The sequence below is a fragment of the Choloepus didactylus genome, chromosome 6 (assembly GCF_015220235.1).
Source record: "Choloepus didactylus isolate mChoDid1 chromosome 6, mChoDid1.pri, whole genome shotgun sequence".
Classification (NCBI taxonomy): domain Eukaryota; kingdom Metazoa; phylum Chordata; class Mammalia; order Pilosa; family Megalonychidae; genus Choloepus; species Choloepus didactylus.
This window is the reverse complement of record NC_051312.1, coordinates 47,677,050-47,704,098: the sequence shown is the minus strand read 5'-3', so window position 1 is coordinate 47,704,098 and position 27,049 is coordinate 47,677,050. Positions and strand designations below refer to the sequence as shown.

The following is a 27,049-nucleotide window of genomic DNA, read 5'->3' as shown; positions in this document are numbered from 1 at the left end:
GTATAGTATTTGTCATAGCAGCCTGGAAAACTAAGACAGACCATAAGAGAATGCAATTCAGATGGGGAACATCCTACCAGACAATTGACCTGCTTTCTCCAATAAATCCTGAGTAAGAAAAAAAAAGAGATGTATACAAGAGTCTTAAGAAAGGATAACTAACAAAAAACAACAACAAAAAAACAATAAAACAATACACCTCTGCACAAACGCTCTGTGGAAAGTTATCACCACCGTGCACAAAGATGAGCCAATCCTGAACTAATCGCCCCTAGAGGACTTAGGGCCAAAAGAACCAGGAACAACCCATGGGAAATCTCTGGTCACACCAGAATGCTTAGGTTTAGAGCTTTACTGAATGAGAATCCCTCTAATCACAGTAAATTAAAAATCATTTTCATATTCACTTGGGGAAAGAATAGATACTGGGTTATCTTTGTGCACGTGTTCTGAGCTGGTGGCAACCTAGCACAGCTACGTCTAGATTGAACACATACTACTTTACTCTTTGCCTGGGTACGATGTGTTCAGGGTAATCTTTGCACAGATATTAGCAAAGCCATCCAGCCATTCTCTTTTCTTTGTGTAATTTAATACAGCTTTTATAGTTGGAATAAACAAACTGATGCATATGTTAAAAACCAAAGGATTTTTCTGCTAAGCATAGGCAGGGAAAGGGGAAAAGATACAGTTTCTTTTACTAAGTAAAAACCTAAAAATAAAACAACCAAGTTAAATTTGACTGTGTTAGAAAAAAGCACAAGTAATGTCTGTTATCTGATAATTCACAGATATAAAATTTCCTCAAAAACAGACTACAGAAAAGAGTCAGCTATCTTTAACATGGATAATCTACTTTTCTCCCACTCCAAAGTGTTTCACTTCAGTTCAGACCTCAAGAAAGAGATGCATTCTTGACTAACAAAAGCATGATACATTTTGTGCCACTTGTAATTGAAAACTGAATTATGGTGATAATTCTACCTATTGTACATTTTAATGAACACTGTTCTATGAGCTTTAAAAACTAAGCTCCCCGTACCCTATCTTTCATTTAATTTCTATCTAAGTATCACACATCCCTATGGCATCCAGCTCCATGCATTTGGAGTGGAAGAGGACTCACCTCAGTTCCACTAATTCTGACGTTTTTTTTTTCTGTACTGAGTATCTCTTGTTTGCATAACCTGCATCTAATGCCCCTTCCTCTGGTGATAGATGCCCTCTTTTCCTTTCAGAGCCCCCCTCCCCAGTCCCACTCTAAGGCTCCAGAGGTGAGTGTGTGACTATGACCTAGCCAATCAGACTACAGCATTCTCTAGCCACATGACCCAAGCCAGGCCAATCAAAGGCTTCCTTGGGTCTTTTGCTAAAGAACTACCAGTAGAGAGGTATTCTGCTTCTGAGACTGCAAGTCCTAAAACCAGACAAGCTCACAATTGCCAGGAGCTGTTTTTGCCACAATATGAAAATAGCCTGCCTGAGGAAAACAGAGCCAAGAGACAGAGAAAAGATGTACAAATGACACTCTCTGAGCCCCTGAACCCAGCCATGGATTTTTTTTTAGCTATATTACAATTAGCTGCTAAACTCCCCTTGTTACAAGTAGGGCTCTGCCCTCTGGTATAAAAAAAAGTCGTAATTAATATATGTAACCTAACAGTAGATCCAAAAGGTAATTGGTTTATCTTTCAACAAATGTATCAGAACATAATACCTGTAAAATTAGTACTGGTTCCTTCAAAGCACTACTTTTCGGAAGATGTCCACTTAAGTATTCCAACCAAGCTGTTATTATCAAAACCTTATTTGTATTCCTCTTTGGAAATTTTCTTTATAGTCATGGCTCATATGTCTTCACTTCCCATGCAGCCTAGCCCTCAGCCACTATTTAATAGGGGACACAGGCTGAGTGGTTAATAGCCTGACAACAAGGATTGTGTAAATCAGCTCTTATGAACCATCAAGCTTTCTTCACCACTTGAAATGATACACAAACCTCTCCCAACTGACCTTTTTCCTCTTATTTCACACTCACAGTGTAGCTGAGAGACACTCTCAAATCCAGTTTCCCACAACTGTTTGGAGAGGACAGAGGCCAACAAAGTACAATATTTGCTGCCCCCCACTGCTCAGAAGAATATTTTTTGACATGATTTTCCTTCCTACTGCAACACCCACAGACATCAGAATTCACACTCTCATCGACCACACATCATCAGGTCATATAGAAAATATCTGGATCTCCCCTCACACATCCCTGACACCGAGGTGCTAATTCATCAGAATCCCACTGTCATCTAACTTACTGTGTTCTAAATTCTCAGGGCTTTAACTAGCTCTGTGGCCAGCGACTGTTGCTGGCTCCACCCGAGAACGGCAGTCCCAAATCTACAAGAAAGGCAAACTCTGCATCTCACCAGGAGAGATGGAGCAGGATCTTTCAGTCTGGGCTCCCGAAGATTCCCACCTGTCTGGTCCACACACTCCATCTCTGAGACGGTTTACTCAGCCATGCTCAATACTACAAAAAGCTTCCTCCCTAAAGCTCCAGTATCAAGCAGGGGGCTCTCGTCCCTCCTCCGTTTGAAACAAGGCGCTTTGGCGTGAGGAACACGTGCACGTGCAGCACTTCCTCAGGCCCACACCCCCAAACTGACCCAGCAAAGTAACTCCAGGTGATGCAACAGTGGGAAAGCCTTATAGTGGATTCAAAGGAATCATACTCATTCTCAAAGGGATACTGAGGCTAGAGGCATTACTGTTAAAAGTCTTAAAAAGGAGGAAACTGGAAACATCCAACACAAAGTAAGACTTGAAAATATGTTGAGCAATACCATGTTCTTTAGCAAAGGCTTCAAAATTTTTTAAAAGGCAATCTCACCCAAAATTAAAGTTTAAACCTGATGTAATCCCACTCGAAATTTCAATTAAGACTTAAAAAAAAATAAACTAACTTGAGAATGGTTTCAAGTTACAGAAAAATGTTGAAGATAGTACAGAGAGCACCCATAGACCTCTACTCAGGTTTTTTATATTATTAATATCCTACATCAGGATGGTACATTTATCACAACTAATGAATCAGTATCGATAAAGAGTTTTCTTTTTGAAATTAACAAAATTAATCTAAAGTTAATTTTGGGGAATAAACAAGAGAGAGTAGTCAAAAATATTTTGAAAATGAAGCACAGTGCTGGAGAACTTTACTATTAGATATTTAAACAGATTCTGAAACTACAGCAAAGAAAACAGGCTAATACTTGAAGGCCAATCAAAAGAATAGAATAAGGAGTCTAGAAGTGAACAAAAGGAATTTAGTGCTTGATAAAGGTAGTATTTGAAATAAAAAAAAGGTGAATTGTCTTAAAATGGTTTGGGGATACTGACTGGTCATCTGGAAACAGATCAAGTTGAAATACAACTGTCAAATGAATTCAGAATGAATTAAATATAAAATATAAAATTATAAAAATCCAAAACTATACCAGGAAAAAGATAAGTAAATTTTAAAAATATTCTTTTGGTGGGAAAAATGTTTCTAAGTATGACTGAAAAGCCAAAAACCTGAAACTATAAACCAAAAACTGATCATTGTACTATAAAAATTAAAACTCCTTAATGGAAAAAAACAACCCATAAATAGTTAAAATACAAACCAGAGAAATTTGTAGTAAATATGGCAAGCAAAGAGCTAATGTCCTTAAACACAAAGAAATTTTATAAATCATTATTTGTTACTAGATGAACTGCCGGTTCCTAATGAAAGCCGGTCCCAGCTCTTGTCTACGGAGCCTCTTCTCTCCCTCCTCCCACTGCCCCAGCAAGTCTAAACCTTCCCATCATCAATTTTTTCCCTCTCCTGGATCATTTCCATCAGCAAACAAACATGAAGGTATTTCTCTTATCTAAAAATAAATAAACAATTATAAAAATCTTCTGACCCTTTTCCCCACCCAACTAAAATCCCATTTCTTTGCTCCCTTTGTAGCAAAACTCCAGGAAGAGTTGTCTTTATATAATATCTCCAATTTATCTCTTCTCAGTCTCTCTTACACCTGCTTCCATTGGGCTTTTGCCTTTTCCTTCTAATCTTGCAAGAGGTACTGATGGTTAATAGCTTAAATATATTTTTAGACTTTCTTCTCTACAGATACAAATAGGCCCCAATATAATATAGTAAAGAAAAATGTACTCTCTGGATGGTGAGATAACAGATGACTTTTACTTTCTTCTTTATAATGTTTTGGTATATCTGAATTCTTAAATAATGAACCCATATTACTTTTAGAATAAGGGAGGGAAAAACTATCTTTATTCTAAATAAAGTCACCATCTTAGTCTTAAGAATACAGTATCTGTGGCTCTGTTTTTAAAATGAAAAATTCAAAATAAAGCTACAACAAATGTACTCATTCACTTTTAATAGGACAAAACCTACTAAATAATGCAGTCGTCCTTCAATTTAGGGAAACATTTCCTTGGATGACATTTTTTGGTGTAGCTTCCAAATCAATGTTTTTCTAGGTAGAGCGTTTGATCTTTCCTGGGGCAGATGACAAGGAAAAGGATAAACGGTGAGCTGGTCTCAGAAGAGCCCAGGATGGGATCACAGACACAAAAGATCGAAAATACTCCCTTGGGTCTTGAAAGATGTCTTCCATTCTTCTGATATCCCCTCTCCTCCCCTAATACGCACACACACACACAGACACACACTCCACACAATCAACAGATGGGAATCCTCATTAACTGCATTTCATCTCCTCGTGCTGAGACCACCATATACATTTCCAGCTTTGCCCCCTTCACCACTACCTTCCCTTCCCAGCTTTCCTTCTTAGCTCCTTTCTTCTGATCAGAACAAACCCATCATGAGATGAAAATAATTCCTTTGTTTTAAAAATAAAAGTTAGAGGCATGATGAGGAGATTAAGTCCATAGAACCAAAAAGAATTTTTTAAGTTAAATACTTTTTAAGAGGTTGTGAATATTCCCAAAAAGTCAATACCTCATGAGGGATGAAATATAGAACATTGTAATGCCCTGTAAATATGCATTTGCTGAATTAGATCTAAGCTGAAGTTAGTCATTTTTTATAACAAAGAAAATCATAAATGTATATATATGCATAGATAAAGGTATAACAATGTGTGTAACATAATATTAAGAGTAGTTTCATTTGAGTTATTGGCGGGGGTTTTCATTCCCTCCTCTATACAGTCTGTGTTTTCCAAATTTTGTTTTTGTTTATTCACATTATTGTTATAATAAAAAAATTTTAATACCTTAACTGAATATATACCCAGAGGGAAAAGGATAGGAAAGATGGGATGGGAGCAAGAGTAGTGGGAAGGTGAGAAGGGAAAGCAAAGCAGCTACTGAATTATTCCATTGTAAGTAAGATGGAATCACAAGTCTCTTACATTTCCATCCTGAAAACCCAAGAGTCCCATACTTGGCTTTGGTCATTATAGCTAACAGACCCCAGCTAAATCCAATGCAAGGCAACAGGAAATAAAGAACTCTAAACCAAATGTATCCCTTTAAGAGGGGAAAGTAACAGCTGTTTGCTGGGAGGTGGGGGGGGTGGATAGAGGAATACACTCAGGAATGCTGATGCTCACTGAGCTGCCTCTCTCCACCTTTGCTTTGCATCTCAAGCTCCAGCAGCCACTTAAAAGCAGGCTATCTATTTTCAAGAAGTAAATCTCTTGGACAGGTACCTTATGTTCACAGAGGCTGAGAGGGAAGGTGCTGGGCTGTGTATTGGAACTCCCAGCCAGCAAAGGCAGCTATCTCTTTTGGCCCAGGTTCCCAGGGATGAGACCATGTCTAATGGGGATTTTCTCCAGATTCTCCAGCCTTGGCCCTACCAAAACGTGCAGCTTTGTTTTCACCATACATCATTCATTGTGAGTCTTCATTTTTCTTTCCAAGCATCCACAGGTCAAATATCATGTGTTCCCAACAGCCCGTGAACTTTTTGGACCAGTAAAGAACATTCATTTTGCGCAACACTCCTTTAACATTTCTATTGTGCTTGATTTCCCACTCCCCCTACCCAGCTCCCCAGAGAATAACTTCTTCCTTGTTTTAATAGCTTGGACCACAGTCAAGGTTGATGTGTGTCTCCATTTTGCAGGATATTTTCTTCAGAAGAGACAAAACAGAGGCTAACAGAGTAGCCTAGGCATATTAGTAGCCTTAGGAAGTCAACAGCTATTAAGGACACATACAAAAAAAAATGTTTGTAAAGAAATAAAAAGCAGATAAAGACAATGCACCATAAACAGAATTATACGTAATGGTGGTTTAATATCTAGATGGATTGCCCTGCGATTTTTCTCCTGGGGACCTGCTTAAAAGTCTAATTTCATCTGTTTGTAAGGGAGGGGCAGGGTCAGAGTGAAGGAAAGTAGTTTCATAAAGTACCTTCTCTTTGACTTAAATTGAAATAAGTCATTTTCCCATTTGAGGTATGTTCCCCCAATGGGCATGTAGAGATTATAAAACGAGTCGAGGGAGAAAGGAGGAGAGAGTAGTAAGTTGGTGGCAAGAGTACTACCACCCCCCATTATATGCATTTTCATTTCATATTGCCCATACTTTCCTTAAAATCCTATCACCACCCATTACAACACTGCTCCCAACATCAAATGAGAGATTAATCAATAGACTAGCTTAGAACACAAAGAAACAAGCCAATTCATTATGGAGTTACTTTTTTCTAAAGTAACATTTTCAAGGAAAGAAGTCATAAACAAGTATTTAGTGTTGTGTTAAGTGTGCAGTATATGATCTTGTAATAAAACACTGATAATGCCTCATTTTAAAGAGCAATATAGAAATTATATCTTCTTTTTTCCCCAGAACATGAGTCACACCTTCAGTTTTCCTGTTATATATCTGTGCTATCCTGTCACCAGAATTTTTATTACCACTGATTTCAAATAGTAGCAAGACACTAGTCGTGGATTAAAGCAAAACAAGTTATTTCTCTTTATCTTTCTTCATAGAATATCTTTTCTCAAATGAATTTTCCATATTAACAGTGTTATTGTACAATGGCAAACAAAAGTTAAATCCAGGATCATAGAAAATCATGATTCCTACCCATCTTTTGTCTCCACCGATGAAAAGTGTGAACATGAGCAAATAAATACCACTACTCCTGCCTAAGCCAAACTTCCTATTGGAATTATAAATTCAACTCAATTCAGGTCACTTCTGTTCATGAGCTTGGAAGAGTGAGCTGAGGAGCCACTGCTTTTAGGTAAAATACAAATTCTGGGTCATGACACATGAGGGCTGTAAAATCAATCCAATATGTCACACCCAGCATTTTAAAAAATGACAAAGAGTAGAAAATATCTCTGTATACAGCATGTAAGGGTATGGATTGTTTAGTGAAATTCTGTGGTGCATGTTTATGCATATGCATATGTAATATTTGATGTCTCAGTGAAAAAGGTATTTCTAACTGTGGGTTTCAGTCTAAAAAAGGTTAGGATACACTAACTAGGAACCCAGGTTGGACAGAACTGGATTCCTGCTTGGCTCTTCCACTTCCTTACTAAATGATTTCAATTATGTGGTTTAATCTCTCTACTCTCCTCATCCAAAAAATGGATGTGATCGTGGTACCCTCGGGTGGTCTGGAGATCAGATGAGGAAACCTATGTAAAGCCCCTCACACAGGGTCATATAAATAATGTTCACAGCCATCTGTAGAGAAATGTTCAATTCACACAATGGAAGTGGAAAACAGTTGACTTAAAGTATGATCTGAAGGGAAAAATCCACAGTGTGAGAGATGTTACTAAGTTAGACAATTTTAACAAAACGTGGTTGAACAAAACATACTGACCCTGACAATATGGCTTCTGACTCTCCAGCAAGTGACTAATGTCACATGTCTAAAGACCTTAAAAGGTATCAAAATGTATCTCAATTATGGAAAGACCCAGATTCAAGTACACTCCAAGATTCCTTATCTTTGATTTTTGTAATTAAATAAACAAACCCAGCATGAAGACATTTTTAAAAATTGAAACATACTGGTCACTTCACAATCGTGTTCTATTTATTCCTGGCATTTAGTTCGGGGAGAGTTTCTGAGCTCTGAGTAGAGGAGAGAGAAGAAAAAGGGTGGGGGGGATCCAGAAAGAAAAGACTAGGGCGAAGAGGCCCAGAAATGTAAGACAAGTTGAGAGTAGGGAGAGAAATAGAATGCTGAAATTGTCAGCAGCTGTCAGCAGCTCCTTGCATGCAGAAAATGGAAGGCTTTTTTACATCCAGGGAGAGAAATAGGAGATTTGGATACAACAGTAAGGAAATTTGGGGATGGGGTGGGGAGAGGTTCTAACAGCAAGTCTTGGAAGAAGAAAACCACTCTGCTGATCATGGAAGGATGATCCAAAACAATAGGACTGAGCCAACCAAAAAAAGAAGGAACAAAGAGGGAGACTGGTGCTGGGGATTTAGCAGAGAAAATAAAATCAAGAGAAATAACCACATAAAAGCCCCAAGATACAGACTGAGAAAGCCACAAATGTATGGGAATGAAAAAGTAAGTCTTTGCAAAGCCTGGCCACAGAGTTAGAGTAAAAATGAGGTTCTCCCTGAGAGATTTAAAGGCAAATAGAGAAAAAGCAAGTTAAGCATGTCTAAAGACTTGACTGGTCTAACAGGAAGATGTGCAAAGCCACAAATTTAGTATTTTGTGAAACATTGAAGAGGAAAAGAGCAGGGTTCCCACTGGATTATTTTTTATTGTCTTCTAGGGTTATGTTGATGAGCAATGTCACCACCTCCGTTTTTACCCACAGATGGTTTAAGGTAAACAAAAAGAAACTGAGAGAGAGGAATGTATAGGTTTCTTCCCATTCCAGTGGCACCAACTGCTACCCTGATTACCCACTGTCATTCCTAACTTCTGTATTGCCCCAGGTGCCAGTCAACAAAGCCTACATCATTTGCTTTGCAATCACGGCATTGTCCACTCACTTGCTCTGCCCTTCTGTCCATTTCACTGAGCTGGAGCTCCCAGCAGCAACTCTAGAAGAGAAGAAGAGGTGGCGAATGGGGAATGGAGCATGCATGGCTCTGGAAAGCCCCCCAGGATCCCTGAATCTAATGAGAAGACACTAAATACACAGGGATGTGAAGCTAGCTGTCTAGACAAGAGTGTTGAACTAAGTCCCAATCTCACTGGGGCTGATGGTGGGGTGGAAAGCACCATAGAGCATCTAGAAAGCGCCTGTGCTTTGGAATCAGATCTGGGCTTGGAATCCCAGCTCTGACACTTACTAGCTGTGAGAACTTGGGCAGTTAACTGTCTGAACTTGATTTACATATTTGTAAAATAGTATACAATACCTGGGTCTCTTGAGGTAGTTAGGAAGATAAAATGAGGTGACCTAGAAGAGTACCTGATTCACAGTAGGCATTTCACGAGTGCTGTGTCCTACTGCTCATCCTCTCAGACTTGTTAGAAAAATAAAAACGAGTTCTTTTACTGTTGGAAGGAAATCCCACCTTCTTTCTTCTTTTCTTCATTTTCCAAAGCAAAGTGTAGCCCCTAACTATGTTTGATAGATGTATTCTTCCAATATTTGTAAAAGCCTGTTGGTGTGACCAGGTATGAGCACATCTGACTTTGGATTGTTCATATCACCATCACTCAAGTACAAATTTAGATCCTGGACTTTGTACACCCAAAGCATTTCTTGATAAGATAGTATAATGGTTAACATCTGTGACAGCACTAGAAAAACATAAATGCTAAACGAAGTTGAATGGACACAACTTTGAAGAACTCTAAAATATTAAAGAGAAGGCCATATTAACTGTTCCCATTATTCTCAACAACCTTATGCCCGACAATAACATTCCCTATTTGTAGTCGTGGAAAATTTAAGATTGAACACAACTCTCCAGTTGGGGGAGGAAAGAAAGCATTTTAAAGCTACAGGCAGCCATGCCCATCCTTCTAAAACTGTGTACTTTTAAAGGGGTTCAAACAGGTGTAAGTTAACTATTTAAGGGCAATGGAGTAGCGAAGACCTTACCCTTTTAATGTGGCTCCCAAATTCATCTGATTCCAGGTCATGCATTCAAGCTGGGAGGTCATTTGGTATAAATTGTCACTGTCAGAAAAACATCCAGAGTTAGAAACACATAACCACAAAAAAATCATGCCAATTGTTTCTTCAAGGGGCAATGAAGCTTTAACTTTTCTTTACAGTGAAACTGTCCACATTTCCACTATGACAGAATCTGTGACTCTGAAATGATTTTCCTTTCATCCCACTGATCTGTCTGCAGTTATTCGCTTCAGACATAGCAGAAAGGATGTGAGAGTAATTTGGAAGTCTTTTTAAAAACCCGACTATAGCAAATGTTGAAGTTTCTAAAGAGGTATTAAACCTTTGAGGGGAAGAGGCTAAAGGGAGTGAAACTTTGAAAGGCAACACAGGCTGGATAACTCAACATTAAAGTTAAAAGCCTGGAGCTGAAAGTAAAAGACAGGAGATTAATTATTCGTGAAAAGGCCATTAAGTTGTTTTAATCAAAAGGATAAGTATCATGTGGATTATGAGGGTCTGAAAAGTCAAAGAGTGATGGGTGATGAATGGTCTAATACAAGGATGTGACAAGCAAAAGAAAAAGGATGATAAACTCCGTGTACAGCTGAAGGAATCATTCTCTTTAAGTTTTATCATCCTGGTACAAGTCAAATGGAGGGGGCAGGGGGAAAGGGACCCTCAACCCCGTTCTACAGTTCAATAAAGTTCTATGAAGGAAAACACCAGCTAACAGCTTACATTAAGACCCACCCAAAAGGAGTAAAGACACTGCCCTGTAAACCAATCAAAAAGTCGTATGTTCCCATTTCTCTTTATTGATTTCTAGAAAACAAGCACATAAACCAATTCCCAGTAATCTCCTATATTACCAAGCTCTATTAGGGATAAATTTAGGCCTGAATTGAAATGGTTAATAATAAAATTTGAGACCTAAAAGATTAATGGTTTGTCTGGGATCCCTTGGTCTAAACACATTACCGAAGAAAAAATTTTCACTCTACCTTCCTGGCAGAAGTGAAAGAAGACAACTTTTTAATGTATAATGTGCAATATCAGATCACAAATCCTGAACAATCTCCATCTTGTCATGAGATTCCTCTGATTGCTTCATGGGGCAAAGACAACACCCAATTTTAATTAAGAGAGTTTTCTTAGGCCAACCAAACGGAGAATTTGTGGAGGGGTGAGGGAAATTACAGCAACTCGGAATAAACGAATACTGTGCTCATTCTCTCAGCATAGCTTGATTAATCATGGTAGGGTCCATTTGACTCTCATGTAATCACTCTGAAAATTATTTGGAACTCCCTGGTGGTGGGTACACAGGATAAGGAGGAAATCAGATTCCAAGAGGGAATTTTGCATATGAAAAGTGAAGTGACTTCAAACTTGAAGTATGTGTAGTTTCATTAGTCAGTGTGTATCTGGACCCCATCATTCATCCCTGTGTCTGACTGGCCATTATGCTACTACAATATCCTACGTATCGATGAAAAAAATTATTAGTTTCTCCTGCAGCTTCCCTGTTTGCAGCAGCAACCGGTGCTGGTCTGTGCCACTACATTTTGCAATTCCACGAATTCTTGCTGTAAGGCCGGTGTAATTAATTCCTGAAGGACCCCAATTTTTATTAGAAGTGCCAGCCTGCTGTATTTACCACGGGAGAGTTTCTTGAACTTTCTTTGGGCTGACAGTTCATTAATAAGAGGCCTCCTCCACAATCTCTACTGGTTTTTGTTCTCCTGTGCCTTTTCATCAAGCAATCCATTTATTAATCCTGTCATTAATCTCAGCCAACAGGCATTGTATTCCCCAGGCAGCTCTATATTTTTGTCACTAATTTTTAAAAAATTGTGCACCAACTAAAATCATTCACAGCCCCAGTTGACAATTTTCCTAGGCCCCACTGGGATGTGGGATCTTTCTTAAATTTATTTCATCCTTGCATAAGAGGAAGAAAATCATAAGTTTCAAGAGCTTGCAAAACAGGATGAGTGACAGAAGTTCACTCATGTGGGTTAATGAGTCCCAAATATCTAACTTTATGATTTAGGAATTTTCTCACAGGCTTCAAGAGAGTTAGTTGATACCTGTTATGAAGTACCCCAAAGTGAAAATATTTTTAAGGGCATTTACTCACCCTAGAAAGCAAACTTTCTCAAATACAGGGTCTATGTCTTACATATATGCTAGGTATCTTCCTAGCGGGTGCCTAATAAATGCTCTATGCCTGTGCTGTCCAATATGGTAGCCACTAGCCACATCTGGCTGGCTCTTGGCTAGTGCCACATGCTGAAATGTTAAAATTGGGGCTATATTAGGTTAAACAGAATATAGTAAAAGTTAATTTTACCATTCCTTTTTAAAAATTTTAATTACCAGGAAATTTTAAATTACATCTATGGCTTGCAGTATGTTTCTATCGGAAAGGACTGCTCCAGAAGTTTTGGGACCTTAAGTAAATCAGTTCACCTCTGTGCACCTTAGTTTTCTCATCTGTCAAACAGGAATATTAATCTCAACCAATCTAAACTGGTAACACCCATAATGGTTCACTGAAGACTATACAGATAATATATTTTAGTTTTCCTCACTCGATCATATTTTGCATAGGACTTTCACTCATTCTGAACATTTCTCACAACAACTTTGTGCAGCAGATCCTTAATGATCCCTAATACGATTCCTATCTGTGAGATGAGGACTGAAGCACAGAGAAGTTAAACAACATACCCAAAGTCACAGAGCTTAGTGCTGGCTTCCTGGCTTCCTCCACCCCCACCCTTCCCTGATTCTTTGCAAGCATCCTGGCATTAGGTGGCCTCTGAACCTCCCTGTCTCACTATCACTTAAATAATAATAATACAGACAAAAAGTCTGGCAGTGAAAGAGAACAAGCCCAAGGGAGCAATGTGACCTACTCTGTCTCCCAAAAGTTATAAGATGCCCAAGGCATCTTCTGCAGCTAGCTAAGAACAGTGTTCTAAGATCCTGGTAGGAGCCCCACTGTGTATTATAGCTGCCCTAATAAACAGCTCAGCCTGCAAACCCTCCAAAGGGGAGAGAAGGTGGGGAGGGCAGATGGGGGAGAAGGACTTTCAGAAAATTCCCAAGCTACTAATAGGTTTCCTGAGGCCAGCGATTGGATCAGAGAGCAATTTTAACCACATCCTGCCATCCTGCCTGGGTCTCCTCAGCAGCTTAGTCCAGGAGCCTGACTGGGCACAGCCTACCAGCTGGAAGTCAACAACAACAATGACAATAACTGCTACTGGGGAGAGGACGAAATGTGAGCCTGAGCTAAAAATACTGGGCCCACGCATGCTCAGATTCAGATCTCTTCAGGCTATTGGTCAGCACCCAGCTCTCATGATGGAAGCCCAGGGAAAGAGGCAGTGCCTGTCAAGGAATATATGGTTTCTGGCAAACAAAGCATCTAATTATTTAATAACTACTGTAGGTGTTGACTATCTCATTCCCAGAGGAGGTCAGATAAGCAGGTGGTTTGGCTCAGCACGACCACAGTGGTCACGTAGGCATTTCAGCTCCAATCATCTTACTCTGCCTGTTAGGAAGTGAACTCTGCAATTGCAGGCTGCCAAAATACATTCCAAAAGTCATGATGTCCTTTATATATTTTTTGAAGTCCATCTTAAAAAAAAAAAAAGTCACTTGTTTTCTATGTAAGAAATGTTTGAAGTTGGAGGCAAGGGAGAGAGGAAAGAAAACCTCTATAACTGGGATTAATGCAAGCTGGAGTAAAATAAAAGGAAGTCAGTCCTAGCAAAAAAAGGGAACTTAAAAGGAAATCAGTAGTAGATCATATAGAGTTTGTTTTGGCCTGGACTGCAGTATTACCGAGTTCTCGACCTCCACACAAAAAAAGGAAGGAAAAAAAAAAAGAAAGAAAGAACCTCAGCTATTATCTGGACTGTAACTCCTCCACACTTCAAATGCATGTGTGACTCAAGTACATTTTCATCTTTAAGTGTGTTTACTATGTTCAGCAGAACAAGGTAGAAAAGTTCATGTCGCCACTGGAATGGAGCCATCGAAACTGGTTGAAATTTGGGTAACCTCTGCCAGATGGCTGGCTGGTAGAGGAGCGTCTTGGTAGAAATAAAGAGGTTCCCCATGGGATCCAAAAATAAAAGCCAAACAAGAAAAAAGCAGAGAAAACTGGCATCTGTGATCAGAAATCATGATGCCTCCAGCTTTTGCTGTAATAGCTTTGCCCCGCATCAGCAGAGGGGCCGAAATGGGTTTCCCTCTACCTGATAATCCAGGCAAACACAGAGGCTGCAGCCAGACTTCCACACAGCCCTTTTCCTGTGTCCTTCCCTCCAAGGCGCCTCGAAGGCTGCCTGCTGAGAAATTTCTGTCCAGCAGGCCATGGTGAATAATTATTTTACAATCACTCTCTTGGTATTGTAATTTCCCTCAAGCTCACCAGCTAACCAAAAGAAAAGCCCGTTGGGGATTCAACTTCTATTAATAAACACTTAGTCAGCACAAAAGTTACAGGAGTATTTGAAACTTGATTTTTTCCCTTCCCTGGAGATGGGTCCAATTCAAGACTAAAGCTTTGATGACACTGCCCACCACCCTGGAAACCATTTCAGACCTTCTGCCTTCATATCTAATTATGTAAGAAACAAATGTTAGCATCTTACTAAATGAAAATACCATGTGAAGTGTGATACCCAAGTAAAAAGAGCAATTATTAATTATGATTTTATTTCCTTGGGCATGAACAGTCATCTGATTTATATCTACATGGAAGGCTAAATTAAATTATGGATCGTGCATTTCCCACTGACTTGAGGATCCCAAGATTTCCCACAAACTCTATGGCTGGTAAGGAGGTTTCCCTCACATCTCAACTTCCCCCACAAAAGAATCTACCGGCAACAGGTTCCACTGTCAACTCCACGATTTGTGAATTATCATCATTCAATTAGAAATATTCAAACCAGCAACTGCTGCTTCTAGGGTTGGAGTAGTTTTACCCACTAAATAAAAGGAGTATAGACAGTAGGAAATATCCACATTTGAACTGGTAACACAGTTATGAAAGAAGGACATGCAAAATACTAATAAAAATGCAAAAACCAGAGGGAAAAGAATAGAATGTCTAAAAACATCAATGTGCATGGGAATATTTTCAAAAACAGTACAAAGCGCTCCTTTTCAAAGTAGCTGCACCCACGAAATGGACACAGTCTGGGATTAGGGGCTTGAAGGACGTCAGTAAGCAGAAGAGGCAGAGGGACTTGTGGAAGAGAGTTTAAGGGAAGAAAGAAGGGAAGGCCCAGCTAGCTGATTTTGCTAGGTAGAATGTGGGTAGAAGGTGTTTAGTGAGCTCTGACTTCGCTACCCCCTGCCCCACAGGCGAGCGTGCTGTCTATCCCTCCCCGACCTTGCCTTTGAGCAAGCACAAACCAGGGCAGCCCTGAAAGCAGTTGGTTCAGCTCCTGGGTCTGGATGGAAGGGGAGAACAGTCTCTGCCCTGGGATTCTGTAGGTGCATGGACTCAACTTCACCCCAATAGTTCACACTGAGTGGTAAAGGTGAAGCTGGAGGAGTCTGGAGTTTGAAAGACAGACAGTTGCTTCGTGAGTTAAGCTCAAGTGAAAATATCCTCCAGTGTAAATATCCCCAAATCACCAAGCTCTTTCTATTAAAAGCTATGGGTAAAACTAATGGATAATGTGACTTATTTCACAACTGGGGAAAATAAAGCCCTCCCTCTAGTGAGACCTAGCACAGATGCTACCTTTGGAAAAAGAATGACACAATCCATTGCAAGAGACAACAGAGTGCAGTGGGTAAGAGGATGGATTTTAGAATGTCACTACTTGGGTTTGAATACCAAGTATGCCACTTCCTCCATCACACTAGGCAATTTAACTTCTCAGTGTCTCAGCTTCCTTCTCTGTAAATGGGGTGAAAATACTATTGCTTACCTCAAAGAGTCGCTATGGGGATTAAATAAGTCAATATTTGCAAAGTGCTTAGAATGGAGCCTGTCATGTAGTAAGTCTATCTAAGCAGTTGTTCTTATTACTTATCAGCAAAAGTACTAGCACGGACTATATACAGGGAATAATCCAGGTGGGGAACTGGAATCCCTCAGGTTTTAGAGCACAGGTGGACTTTGAAGTCAGAGACCAAGGATCAAATCCTGGCTCTGATTCTCACTTCCTGTGTGACCCTGGGCAAGTTACTTCGAGTCTCTGAACTTGTTTCCCTGTTAGAAGAGATTATATTATAGTACAGTACATACCTAATTGAGTAGTCAGAAGGATTAAATGAAATGATACAAGAGTAAAGCACTTAACACTATGTCCAGCTGCACATAGCGCCAATAAATCTTAAGTTATATTATATGGGATTCATGCTTTTATCCAGCTATGACTGCTGAGTTCCATAAGGGCCAACAACCGGTTTCAGAATCTTTAGTGACCTTTGGCACAATTCTGCCCACCTTCAATGTGGGAGGGTGCAGGGAGGACGGGAAAAACCACCTCCTGTCATTTCCCATAAACTGACTGGGAGCATCTTCTATTCATTGCTGTTCACATCCACACACAAATGTGTGCAGCTGGAACTCTTCAGATCTGTTACCTGAGGGGGAGGGGGATAACTGTGCAGGGAACAAGGAGAGAATTGGAATTTTGAGAATTTCCTCAAAGCAAACTCACACCGTGCACTGCTTATTTAATGTCAGTATATGACCATTACCTTTATTTCAGGCTGGGAACGAAGACTAGATCCCAAGATTGGAAGGAGAGAGGACTTGGGGGGCGGGAGGCGGGGGAGAAAGAAGGGAGGAGAAAATGCTGGGCAGGCTGCCTCAGGGAGGCAAATGCAAGGAGACAAACAAAATGCAAACAAACCTTTCTCAGCAGGTCCCAATTTTAAACAGAAAAGGGACCGGAGTCAGGGATTAGTAGAAGGACAACCAAATACCCAAAACCCAAAGATTAGGCCATTAAAGAATTAAAGTTTCATCCTATTTTCTACGCTTTTTCAGACATTACATTTGAAGGCATTTAAACATCTTTTTCAAGCTTTTTCAGAAGTAAGGGAAAAGGAAATGATATACCTATAGTAATGCTGATGCACAGTCCCAATTATAAAACATCTACACCTGCCTATTATCTTATTGCAGGTGAGGTATATAATTTTTGAAAAGCCATTAGAAATGTTGTGAATGTAGGAAGCATGGAACTTCAAAGGAGAGTATTAAAAGTCAAGGGAGCAAACTTCTTTCCTACAGGGATCACAAGTTCTTTTCCAAGAGACATTACTACTTGGGAAATTTGCTGTAACCAGTGAAAATGATATTTTAATGCCATTCGTGTAAAAACGATAGGGCCAAAGAAAGTTCCAGAAGTACACAGCAGGAATGAAAGGATAAAAAATAACTCTGAAAGATGCATCTGACAAAATTGCTTTATACAATGATCAGTTAGAAGCTGAATTAGAAAACGTGAGGTTTTTATGTATAAAATACAATCGGAGTGAATTTTCCTACTTTCGTAGCAACTTACAAATTTGGCCCTTAGTCAAAATCCACTACTGGAACTCAAGGAAGTTTGGAGTATCACTATCAAACCACTGATTGTCATCTCTTTATCCCAGACTCCTTTTCTCTCTAGGCTGCTCAGCTACTCTGATAGACCCCTTCACAGTGTCTCACAGGGTGGGTCTAGACTTGGGAGAGAGAGGAATAAGGAAAGTGTGCAGCCACCTCTGTACTAGCCCATCAATGCCCCTGCTCCCAAGGTGGTATTCCAGCCCCAGCAACTAAACCCGGCTCCTCCCTGTGTTTCAGCAACATCAAATTTCACATCAAGGTCTTCGTCTCTGCCTGGGGTGAGACCTCAGCTCAGTCCACCAAAAGCGAAGGGGAGAGGGGAGGGCCAACGCCATTCCACCGGAACCGTTCCAAATGCAACCCCCATCGCAGCTAGAATGACAGCACTGGACACCTGGCGACGGTCGGGTGCAGCTGCTCAAGAGGGATGTCAATGGCTCGACTACCAGTTTTGCTGGGGGAGGGCGTTTCGGAGCAGAGAAAGTCTCCCGAGTCCTGCAGCCATTCCAGTAACTTGCCCTACTGAGGGGAGCCACAGACCTGGCGAGCTTGGGGCACAACGCCAGACCTACGGTGCTACAGAACGAAACTGCATTCTAGTTGGGGAAGGAAAAGAGAGCAAGGTGTGACCAACTCCATCTTGTGTAACCTGCGTGCATTTTTTTGCCCCCTCCCTCCATAAAAAAGGTAACCCCAAATTCGAGATCCGATTAGATCTGCTGGATTTTCAGACCAGATGGAAAGGTTTCTAAAGTTCGCGCAGAAGGGATGCGGCCCTGTACCTCTCTAGGGGCTTCCGGAAAGCAGAGCGCCTGGATGGGAGAATCAGATCACTCCCAGGCTCAATCCCATAAACCCAGTCGAGACACTGGGATGGGCCCCAGTGAACTCTAGAGTGAAGGATCCCGCCCTTCCTCCACCTGAGGGACAGGAGGTCCCCCAGGCGCAGCCATTCCGCCCCCCAATCTCCCGAGGCAGGCGCTTTTCCTTCCTTCATTACCTCACTGCCTCCTTCCCTTGACGTCAGCCCCGGGTCCCCGTGCGGAGGGGCAGGGGGATGGGAATGGGTTTGGGGGCGGTCAGTTTCAGGACCCCCCAGCACCCCCGGGGTGGGGGTGGGGGGCAATGAGGCAGTGCGCGCCCAATCGAGGGGCGGCAAAGTTCGCGCGCGGCCACTTCCCTCCCCCCGCCCCACCTTCCCGCCGGCGCGGGCCGGTGTGTGCACCACAGTTACTAGGCAACACTATCAGAGGCTCGGGACGCCGGCCAAGTTCACCAAAAGTTGAAGAATAAATTTGGGGGAGAGAAGGTGGAGGAGGCATCAAGAGCCGAGAGAAGGAAGAAGCGACGCGGAAAAAACAAGAAGGGAAAAGAAGCTGGTTTTCCGCCTCCGACGAACAGGAAGAAGGATGCGCATAGGCTGGAGCAGTCTCCGCAGGGCACTGCAGCGAGCGACCTGGCCACCGTCCCGCACACCGTCCCTGGTCCTGCACAGCTCAGAGCAGGGACCCTGGGAACGGCGCCCGCAAAGCACTGCGGAGGACTCTCGGCGACAAGAGCGGGGAAAAAAGGCTATGGCCGGAAAGTACGCGCCGTCGAAGTAGTCCCAGAGGAAGTATGGCCGGCGTGGTCAGTGGGCGAGGAGGGGTTTAAAGAGTGAGAAGAATGAGAGGGCTGGGAAGGGGTTCCGTGTTTAATATTTGATTCCGCGGAAGCTAAATTATTTTTTTAAACCTCCTAAAAAATGTTTCGTAAATGTCTCAAAGCACTGCTCTGTCTTCAACTCCAAACAGTAAACGCCCTCATTTATTCAAAGTGAAAACGATTAGGACACTTGGAAACCAACTTATTTTAAATCGGGACCGAGAGATTATCTGTTTTAATTTACTTGTAAATAACCTGTGAGCCAGAGGGGCCCTATGCCTCCAGGGCCCTGTGGGACCGCAGTTCCGGCTGCCCCTCGTCGGACGTTCCCGCGGCCGCCTGCTCGCGCGTCACTCCCGGGTCCCCGGGACTTCCACACAGTGCCGAGCATTTTCCTACCTGCTGTAGGGCGTCCTCAGCAGCAGGGCCTGGCTGCCTGTACAGCTGTCGGTGGGGGTGTGGCAGCCATAGACGGGGGGCGGCACGGAGTACTGCTGCTCGCCTGCAGAGAGAGCCAAGGAGCGCAGAGTGAGCACGCCTGAAGGGCCCCAGGGTGCGAAACCGCGGGGCACCGGGGTTAGAGGGCATTGGTGGGGGGGGAGGCGGGACTGAAGTAGGGGAAGTCAACATCATGGACTTGGATCCCGAGGCTGGGCTGGAGCAATGGGGCCTGGATGCCAGAGCAGGCAAAGCCAGTGCGTCCAGATCGTGACGAGCAAAGCTTTTCACTTTTCTGGTGCGCGGAGAAGGCTCGGGTCTGAGCATTCAGAGACTAAATTGGGTGACGCTGCCCCTAACATATTGTGGGACTTGGAGCACGGAGTGGGGGAGTCTTCGTCTTGTCTTTTAACCTTAGTCAAATTGGGCTCATTTCTAAGGACCCCCTTTAGATGTTCTCCTCTTCCGTTACCAATTTGCAATAAGCTGAAAATCCAGGCGGGGGTGGAGTGGGGTTGGGGAGGTCGGGTAACGTGGAAGAAGGGGAGGGGGACCTCCCCCTTACCCAGAGAGCCCTGCTGACCCATGGGGTCCTCGTGCTTGAAAGAGTGGTTGGGGAACTGCGCCGCGTGATGCGAGGGCGTGTGGTGGCCGTAGCTGGGTGTCCCGTCGAAGGTGACCGTACTGTATCCTGCGGAAGCGGCGGGAAAAAGCAGAGTCAGCGGGGTTCTCGCGAAAACCAGAAAGGCAAGTCTGGACCAGAATCCCGAAGGGGGAGTGCCGCACCCCGCATTCGGATTCCCAGCCGCGGGTTACCCGGCCCCACAAGCCTCCAGGGCTTTCGGCGGGAAGCCGGACCCAAGCCTCTGACTGTGATCTCGGGACGGACTCTCCGCCCTCTCCCAATACGAACCCTGACCTCCCCGCTGTTTCCCAGTTTATTTTCGCTGATGTCTTCCACGGTGTCTGCCACTTCTGCCCGGGACCCACGGCAAGTTAAGTATAAAACCCGCCGCCCGCTCGGAGGAGAAAATATCCCACCCACCCCCTAAAAGCAAACACTCGGCTCTCGCGCCGGGGCAGGGCAGGCGAGCGAAATGAATCTGCTCTGCTGACCTCGCGCTGACTCTGAGCCGTAAATCAGGGACCCGCGCACGAACTTTCATTAATTCCTTAGAGCCTGGGCTTTAAATGGGGGAGAGTAATTACCGAGTAATGTTATCTGTCTGGGCTGTGCGACCCTATACCACCCCAGGCCTTCAGGAGAGGGAAAAAGCCAGGGCTTCCACGTGGGCCCGCGGGCCTCGACCTGCGCCCTCCTTTTAGCTCCCACCTCGCGCCCAGCGGATCCGACTAGTACCACTATTGTGTGGGCAACGTTCCTCATGCCTCTAGCCGGGAAATCAGTTTCTTTCAGAGTGTGCCCGACGCTGTACCTCCTTTTCCCCCAATGGCAGTGCACGGGCACTCTGCCTCAGTTTTCCTGCCAAAAAACCGAGGGCATGATCACCTGTGTTCTTCTCCATCTCTCTGAAGGTAGGAAAGAAGTGTAGTGGATCGGCTAAAAAGATATATAGTCTCCTATCCTATTATCAAGTTGCTTAAAACATATTTCCAGCTTCAGGAAATAGGAATAAAATAGGAATTCGTCCTGAGACCCCAACCCAAGACTGAAGTCCCCTCTGCCTAAGTGCAGGCTAGTCTCTGGCCCGAGGTCCAGGTGAAGTGGCTAAGGAGAGCGGTCAGGGCGCTCACACCAGCTCCCTGCCCCTCTGCCACCAAGCCAGCTCCAGCTCCCCCAGCCCAACGACAGGCTGGGTTCCAAATCCCCACACAATTCTAAGGGGAACTAGATGGTCCCCTCTCCTGCCCCAGACACGATCAAGTGTCTGCGAAGACTTAGGCCAAACGATGGAAGGAGGTCGCTACCCCCCATCTTCGAAACACACGCATGGGCTTCTACTTCCTACTCCAGGGCAATGAAGGCACCGCCCAGAGTGTGGTGCGTGAATGTGGCCGTGATTACACGGATCGTTCAAGGGAGGTCAGATTTCATGCACCGCGCTCTACCTCGCAGGTTGGCGACTTCGTAAGACGCTGAAACCTTTTATAATCTGCACGGCCCCAAAGGGCCTCCCTTTCTCGCCTGCTAAGTGGGCGAAGATAACCCCCGCCCCGTTAGCTCTCAGGCGTCTGTGAGCACGATTGGGCTCTTCCAGGGACTTCCTTTTGCGAGCGGAGGCCTGGCCCTGATTGAGCTCTATGGATAACTTATAAACGAAATTTGGCTCCGGGCACCCAATTCTGCCCAGAGTGAAAGCCGAATTTCTCAAGGTCCATTTTTCAAATAAAGGGAAAGGGAAATAGGAACAACAAAGCAATTGTCTCTAGACAAACCCTTCTCCATTCCTGATCCGATGAGCAGGCAGTGGCCCCGGCTACCGCGCTGTCCTCAGAAGCGGACTCCGCAAACAGTCCCTGTGCCACGAGGGCTGCGGGTCCGGAATTGCAGTTCTCGCGCTCTCCCCATCGTCTCTGCACCCCAGAACTCCGGCCCAATGCTGCAGGGCCCCAAGAGGATCCCAAGCTCCCCTTCCGGAGGACATGCGGACCCCGGCGGGCAGGGGCCAGCCTCGAATTCCCTCCCTCAGATCCCCCGGGAGGGGCAACGGTGACGGCGCCTGCGGAGAGAACGGAGGTTTTTGTTTTTTTTTTTAAATTAGAAGCTTTATCGGGTGCGGGACTGATTACAGCGCGCTGTACCTCCGTCCCGGCGCGGAGAGCTGGGGGCGGGGTAGCGGGGGAGGGACCGTTGTCCGCGAGAAGGAGCAGCACGTTTAAAGGCTCCTTGCCCAGGTTTTAGAGAGACAGGCTCCAGCGGCCAAAGAAGCGCCTTTCCCACGGTTAGTCCCGGCCGAGGAGGGGAACGCAACCTTGACCGCGCAGAGGCGAGAACACGCTCTGCGCCTCCTCCCCCGCCCACGGCTGCGGAGGAGCCCGGGGGAGACCTGAGGAGTCTCTAGCCTGGACGGGAGTCTGGACAGCCAGAAGGTGCTCAGAAGGAAAAGGAAACGACGGCCGAAAATGATGATTCGGCAGCTGCAACAGGGTCGAGGGAAATCTCAAAGGAATACCCTCTCCCATACTACCCGAGGTGGCGCCCCTGTCCCTCGGGCCGAGCTGGTCTCCCCACGTCACTCTGGGTGGCTCATGATACCCAGGCATCGTCCTGCGTTACGGTTCTGCTTGCTAGTGGGGTTGGGGGCTTAACGGCTGACTCCAAGGAATCGTTTTTTTCCCTTTCCCAGGCGTCTCATTTAGTCTGGGGCTGCCCACGTCCTCACCCCTCTTCTGCCCTCCAACTCACACACAGTCTACAGTGAGCACGGAGCTCAGCCAGTGCGCGGAGGAAGTCCCTCTCAAAAGTGGAGCCAAGATCCCTGGAAAAGGAGATAGAAATAGAAAACCTAGAGTGGTGTGGGTTGAAGTCCCAGCTCTGCACACCTAATCTCGCAGAGCCTCAATTTCCTCATCCAAGAATAAGGGGCTCCTCCATTGGCAGGCCGTGAGCTTCCTGCAAAGGCTCTTGAGGTATACTAATTGTTTTTATTAATATTCAGACACAGAGAAGACAATAAATGTTGCTGAGTTAATATTAATGAGATAATGTTTAGAAGCAATAGTAGAATGCCACCTATAATATTTAAGAATAGAGTCTTCTTGGGGGGGAGGGAGTTAGTAGGCTCCAGCAATTACCCTGACCCGGGGGCCATGACCAGACAGGGATCCAGAAAAAGCCCCGATTATTCTCCTCTGGGGCTCGGCCTAAGTGCGTGGATGGCCATTTCCACGCTTTTCAGAGAGGGCTCACGCCCCCTTGCCTCTCCCAGCCCAAGCTCAACCGCGCTCAGACTGCTCAACTCCAAGAGGTTTGGCCAGGCCCTTCATTCCTGGGGGAGCCGAAGGAACCCCGGAAGTCAAGAGAATAAATCCGGAATTCTGAGACTTTGAGGACCCGTCCTGGTTGCCCATGCTGGGGCTGCCGCCGCTTCTTGCATCCCACCCCAGCTCCCATCTAGCAAGTTACGGCAAGGGCTGGGCGTACTCAACCCTTTAATGTTTCTATTACCGGAGAAAACCAAGGCCCGCGGACAAGAGTCGGCTCTCAAAGCTGTTGCCTGCATTTGGGGTAGGCTCCCCATCCGGCCTTTCCCCAGGGTGGAGAGTGGGAGTTCGTCCACCTTCTGTCCTGCTCTCCTTGCCCCCAAGCCTCTTTTTCTCTGTGGCAACCGGGTCTGTCTATTCTACAAGAATCTGGATTTTTTTTCCTGCAGTGTCCCACTGGCTGTGACACCTACAGCCTGGCATCCCAAGCAGGGTTATCGGGATCCTGGGGACCTGATGAGCCAGCCCTACAGAAGGCTGGAGTCAAAGAAGAGACTGAGCCCAGGTTCCATAACCTCCACCGAACTCAGATGGACTCAAATCAAAGATAATGACAGTAAGTTTTGGGTCCCAGGGACATAAATGACTTCTTAGGCCTCTCTAATCAGCACACACCCACAGACAGATTCACTCAATGCCACACACCTGCCAGTTCCGCTGCATCTGGCCAAGACATACTTAGGTGGGCTGCAAGGTCTGTGTTTAGAACCTAAAACCCAGAAAAAGTCGGGTTTCCGCTTCTCCTGCATAGAATTTCAGGCTGGACCGACCTCCAGGTCGTTCATCTCAGCCCTCCTCTTACAGTTTGGGAAACTAAGACATGGAGACTCGCCAAAAGTAACACCAGCCTGCCACCAGCATTCTGGTCCACCCAGCATTCTGCGGTCGCCACTAAGTTGCTAGGAACCCGTTGTATACAAAACACTAATTTTATTTCTGAAGGCCCGAGAGTGGAGGAACGCCTTGGATAGGCCTGAGGTCCTTCCCTGGGCGAAAAGGGGAGGGCGGTTTCGGTTTCACATGGACCTCGGGTGGACCAGGTGCACCGAGTCCTTCTCCCGCTCCTGGGCGCCCCGGTACCTCTTGCAAACCGTACGGACTCTGTTCCAATCTGTACAGGCCGTCCAGAAAAATCTCAGTCCCTAGGTCCGCGCGAGTTTATGTTTCAGGAAGAGTGTCCATCACTGCGTTAGCAAAACATTTCCTAAGATATCGAGTCAAACCGAATTGACTTAAAAGGTCTCAACAGAGCAAAAATTCAGTTAGAATAAATTTAGATGCCAAACTACAGGGGCTTGCCTCTCCGGAACCCCTTGGTTTGGCTCTGGCCCCCAGAAAGGAGAGGTGTGCGGGCGCAGCGTGTAAGAGAAAACAACCGGCCATGTCTCTCTTGTACCTTGACTGAAGACCGCAAATAAACCTGTCCTTATCTACCCCCAGGTCTTGCAAAAATTTTCCGCAGCTGAGTCCCGCGGCTAAGCGAGAAGGCGGCTCCCCCAGGCGAGCTGAAAGGAAGGCCCATTCTCCGGCCTCTTTCCACTGTTTCGGGTAGAACCCGGTCTCCTCCCTATAGCTCAGAATCGGGTAAGACGGGTTTCTCCCATCCCAGGAGGCTGCCGTCACCCCCCCGCCTCAGTCGGAATCCAGGACAGATTCGCTTCTACATTGCCATATACAGGAACCATAAGTGGACTCAAGAAAATCACTACTTAGTTGCCAACCTTTTCATTTACACGCACACTTTTTTTTTCTGTGCTCCATGATACTTGTGCTCCTACTGTGTGCAATATTAAGAGCTAGAAAGGCTCCTGGACATTTCGGCGCGGCGTAGAGAGCCCAGGCTGCTCATTTCGCCCTAGACCCACCTGGAATCCACAGTCTAGATGCCTGCAATGCCCAATGCCTAGTGACAATTTGGTGGTATCTTGGGCAGCAGAAATCTCTTCTTGGGCAGCAGAAATCTCTCCCCAAGGCAGAGCCTGAGACTGCGTCGATTCCCCTTCCCACTCCCGAGGGCACTCACGGTCCCGGAACCTCACGGAGTTTGAGGGGCCCCAGACGGCCTCCCGGCTCGTGTGAACAGTCCGATTCCCGCCCTGCCCGGCCGTGGAAGGCGTCAGGAGCCGATGCCCAGGTATGGTCCCTTTTCTGAGACTCCTCTTTTCTCCCCGGCCGACGCTTCCTACCCCTTGGCTCGGCAGCCGAGTGAAAGCTAGGGTCAAGAAAGGAAGAGGCAGGAGAGAGAAGAGCCCGCGCTGGGTGAGAGCCCCGGCGCTACCGCCCCGCGTGTAGGGGGCGCTTCCCAGGCTGCTTACCCTGGTTGCGAATAGCAGGCTGGCTCTCGAGGCAGCTGGGCAGGTAGGGCGCGTTGGGGAACATCCTGGCCTGCCCAGAGGATGCCTGGCTGGGTGGAGGAGGACCGAAGGGTCCGTAGCGACAGGCTCCGGCTGTGCCGGTAAACTGGCCCGAGAAATGGACCGTGAAGGCGCTCAAGCACTGCTCCTCGTGCGGCTCTGCACCGCCCCAGGTCGGCTCCTGTTTGATGAAGGAGTGAGGCGGCGGCGGCGGCGGGGGCGGCGGAGGAGCCGGCGGCGGCGCGGGACCGCCCAACGAACTGTAAGCCGAGGCACCGGGGGGCGCAAAGTCCAGCACCGGCGCCCACTGCGCGGCGCCGCTCACTGGCAGGGCGCAGCCGCCGCCGCCACCCAGCGAAGGTACCGCTGGCAGCAACGCATTCAGGTCCCGCACGTCGGAGCCCATTTGCTGCGGTTCAGTCCCGGACGCCCCGCGGCTCCTCCGGTCCTGAAGATGCTCGGTACTCGGCTCGGCCGCGCCGAACTTGGCCCAGATGCCGCCCAAGCCCCGGACCCCTGGCTGCTCCAGCTGCTGAAGACACCCGGACCCCGAGCGGAGCGCACGTGGAAGCCGGCTCCCGCGGCAGGAGGAAGTCCTGGATCGCGGCGAGGAGGCGGCGGGCCCCGGCTCCTGGACTGGCGTAGCGGCTCTGAAGGGTGGGCGGGTGAGTGGGAGGGAGGGCGGGAAGGGGGGAGCGGACAGGCGGTCGGGTTGCGGAGAGCCCTCGGGTATGGGCGCTGCCTTGAACTCCTTACCCCAGCTGCCTGGCTGCCCCCAGCTTCCCAAAGCTCAAATAAGAGGGGCCGGCGGCGGGAGAGGAGGAGCCAGGAGTCTCGGCCGCTCCATTCACACCGCAGCCCAAGCCCGGCCAGGCAGCGCGCGCTGCTCCTTTGGGGGGCTGTCCTCGCGGCGGGGGTGGGAGGCGGGCCTGAGGGATTGTCTCTCTCGAAGACACCCTCCTCTTTTACCCGCC

At 45.9% G+C, this 27,049-nt stretch overlaps 1 protein-coding gene across 3 annotated transcripts in view; it reads right to left on the bottom strand.

Moving 5' to 3' along the window:
- Window positions 1–26,609, bottom strand: part of WT1 (WT1 transcription factor) — a 41,276-nt gene extending 14,667 nt beyond the window's left edge. The window contains exons 1-5 of one of the 3 annotated variants that reach the window (XM_037840589.1): window positions 26,037–26,609; window positions 20,342–20,467; window positions 19,738–19,840; window positions 10,074–10,151; window positions 9,010–9,060 (exon numbers count right to left, since the gene is read on the bottom strand). In XM_037840589.1, coding sequence (XP_037696517.1) covers window positions 9,010–9,060; window positions 10,074–10,151; window positions 19,738–19,840; window positions 20,342–20,467; window positions 26,037–26,481 — 803 coding nt within the window. In that variant the 5' untranslated portion in view covers window positions 26,482–26,609. The other 2 variants (XM_037840588.1, XM_037840590.1) reach the window with 2 other exon arrangements.
- Between the last annotated feature and the right edge of the window lie 440 nt (window positions 26,610–27,049).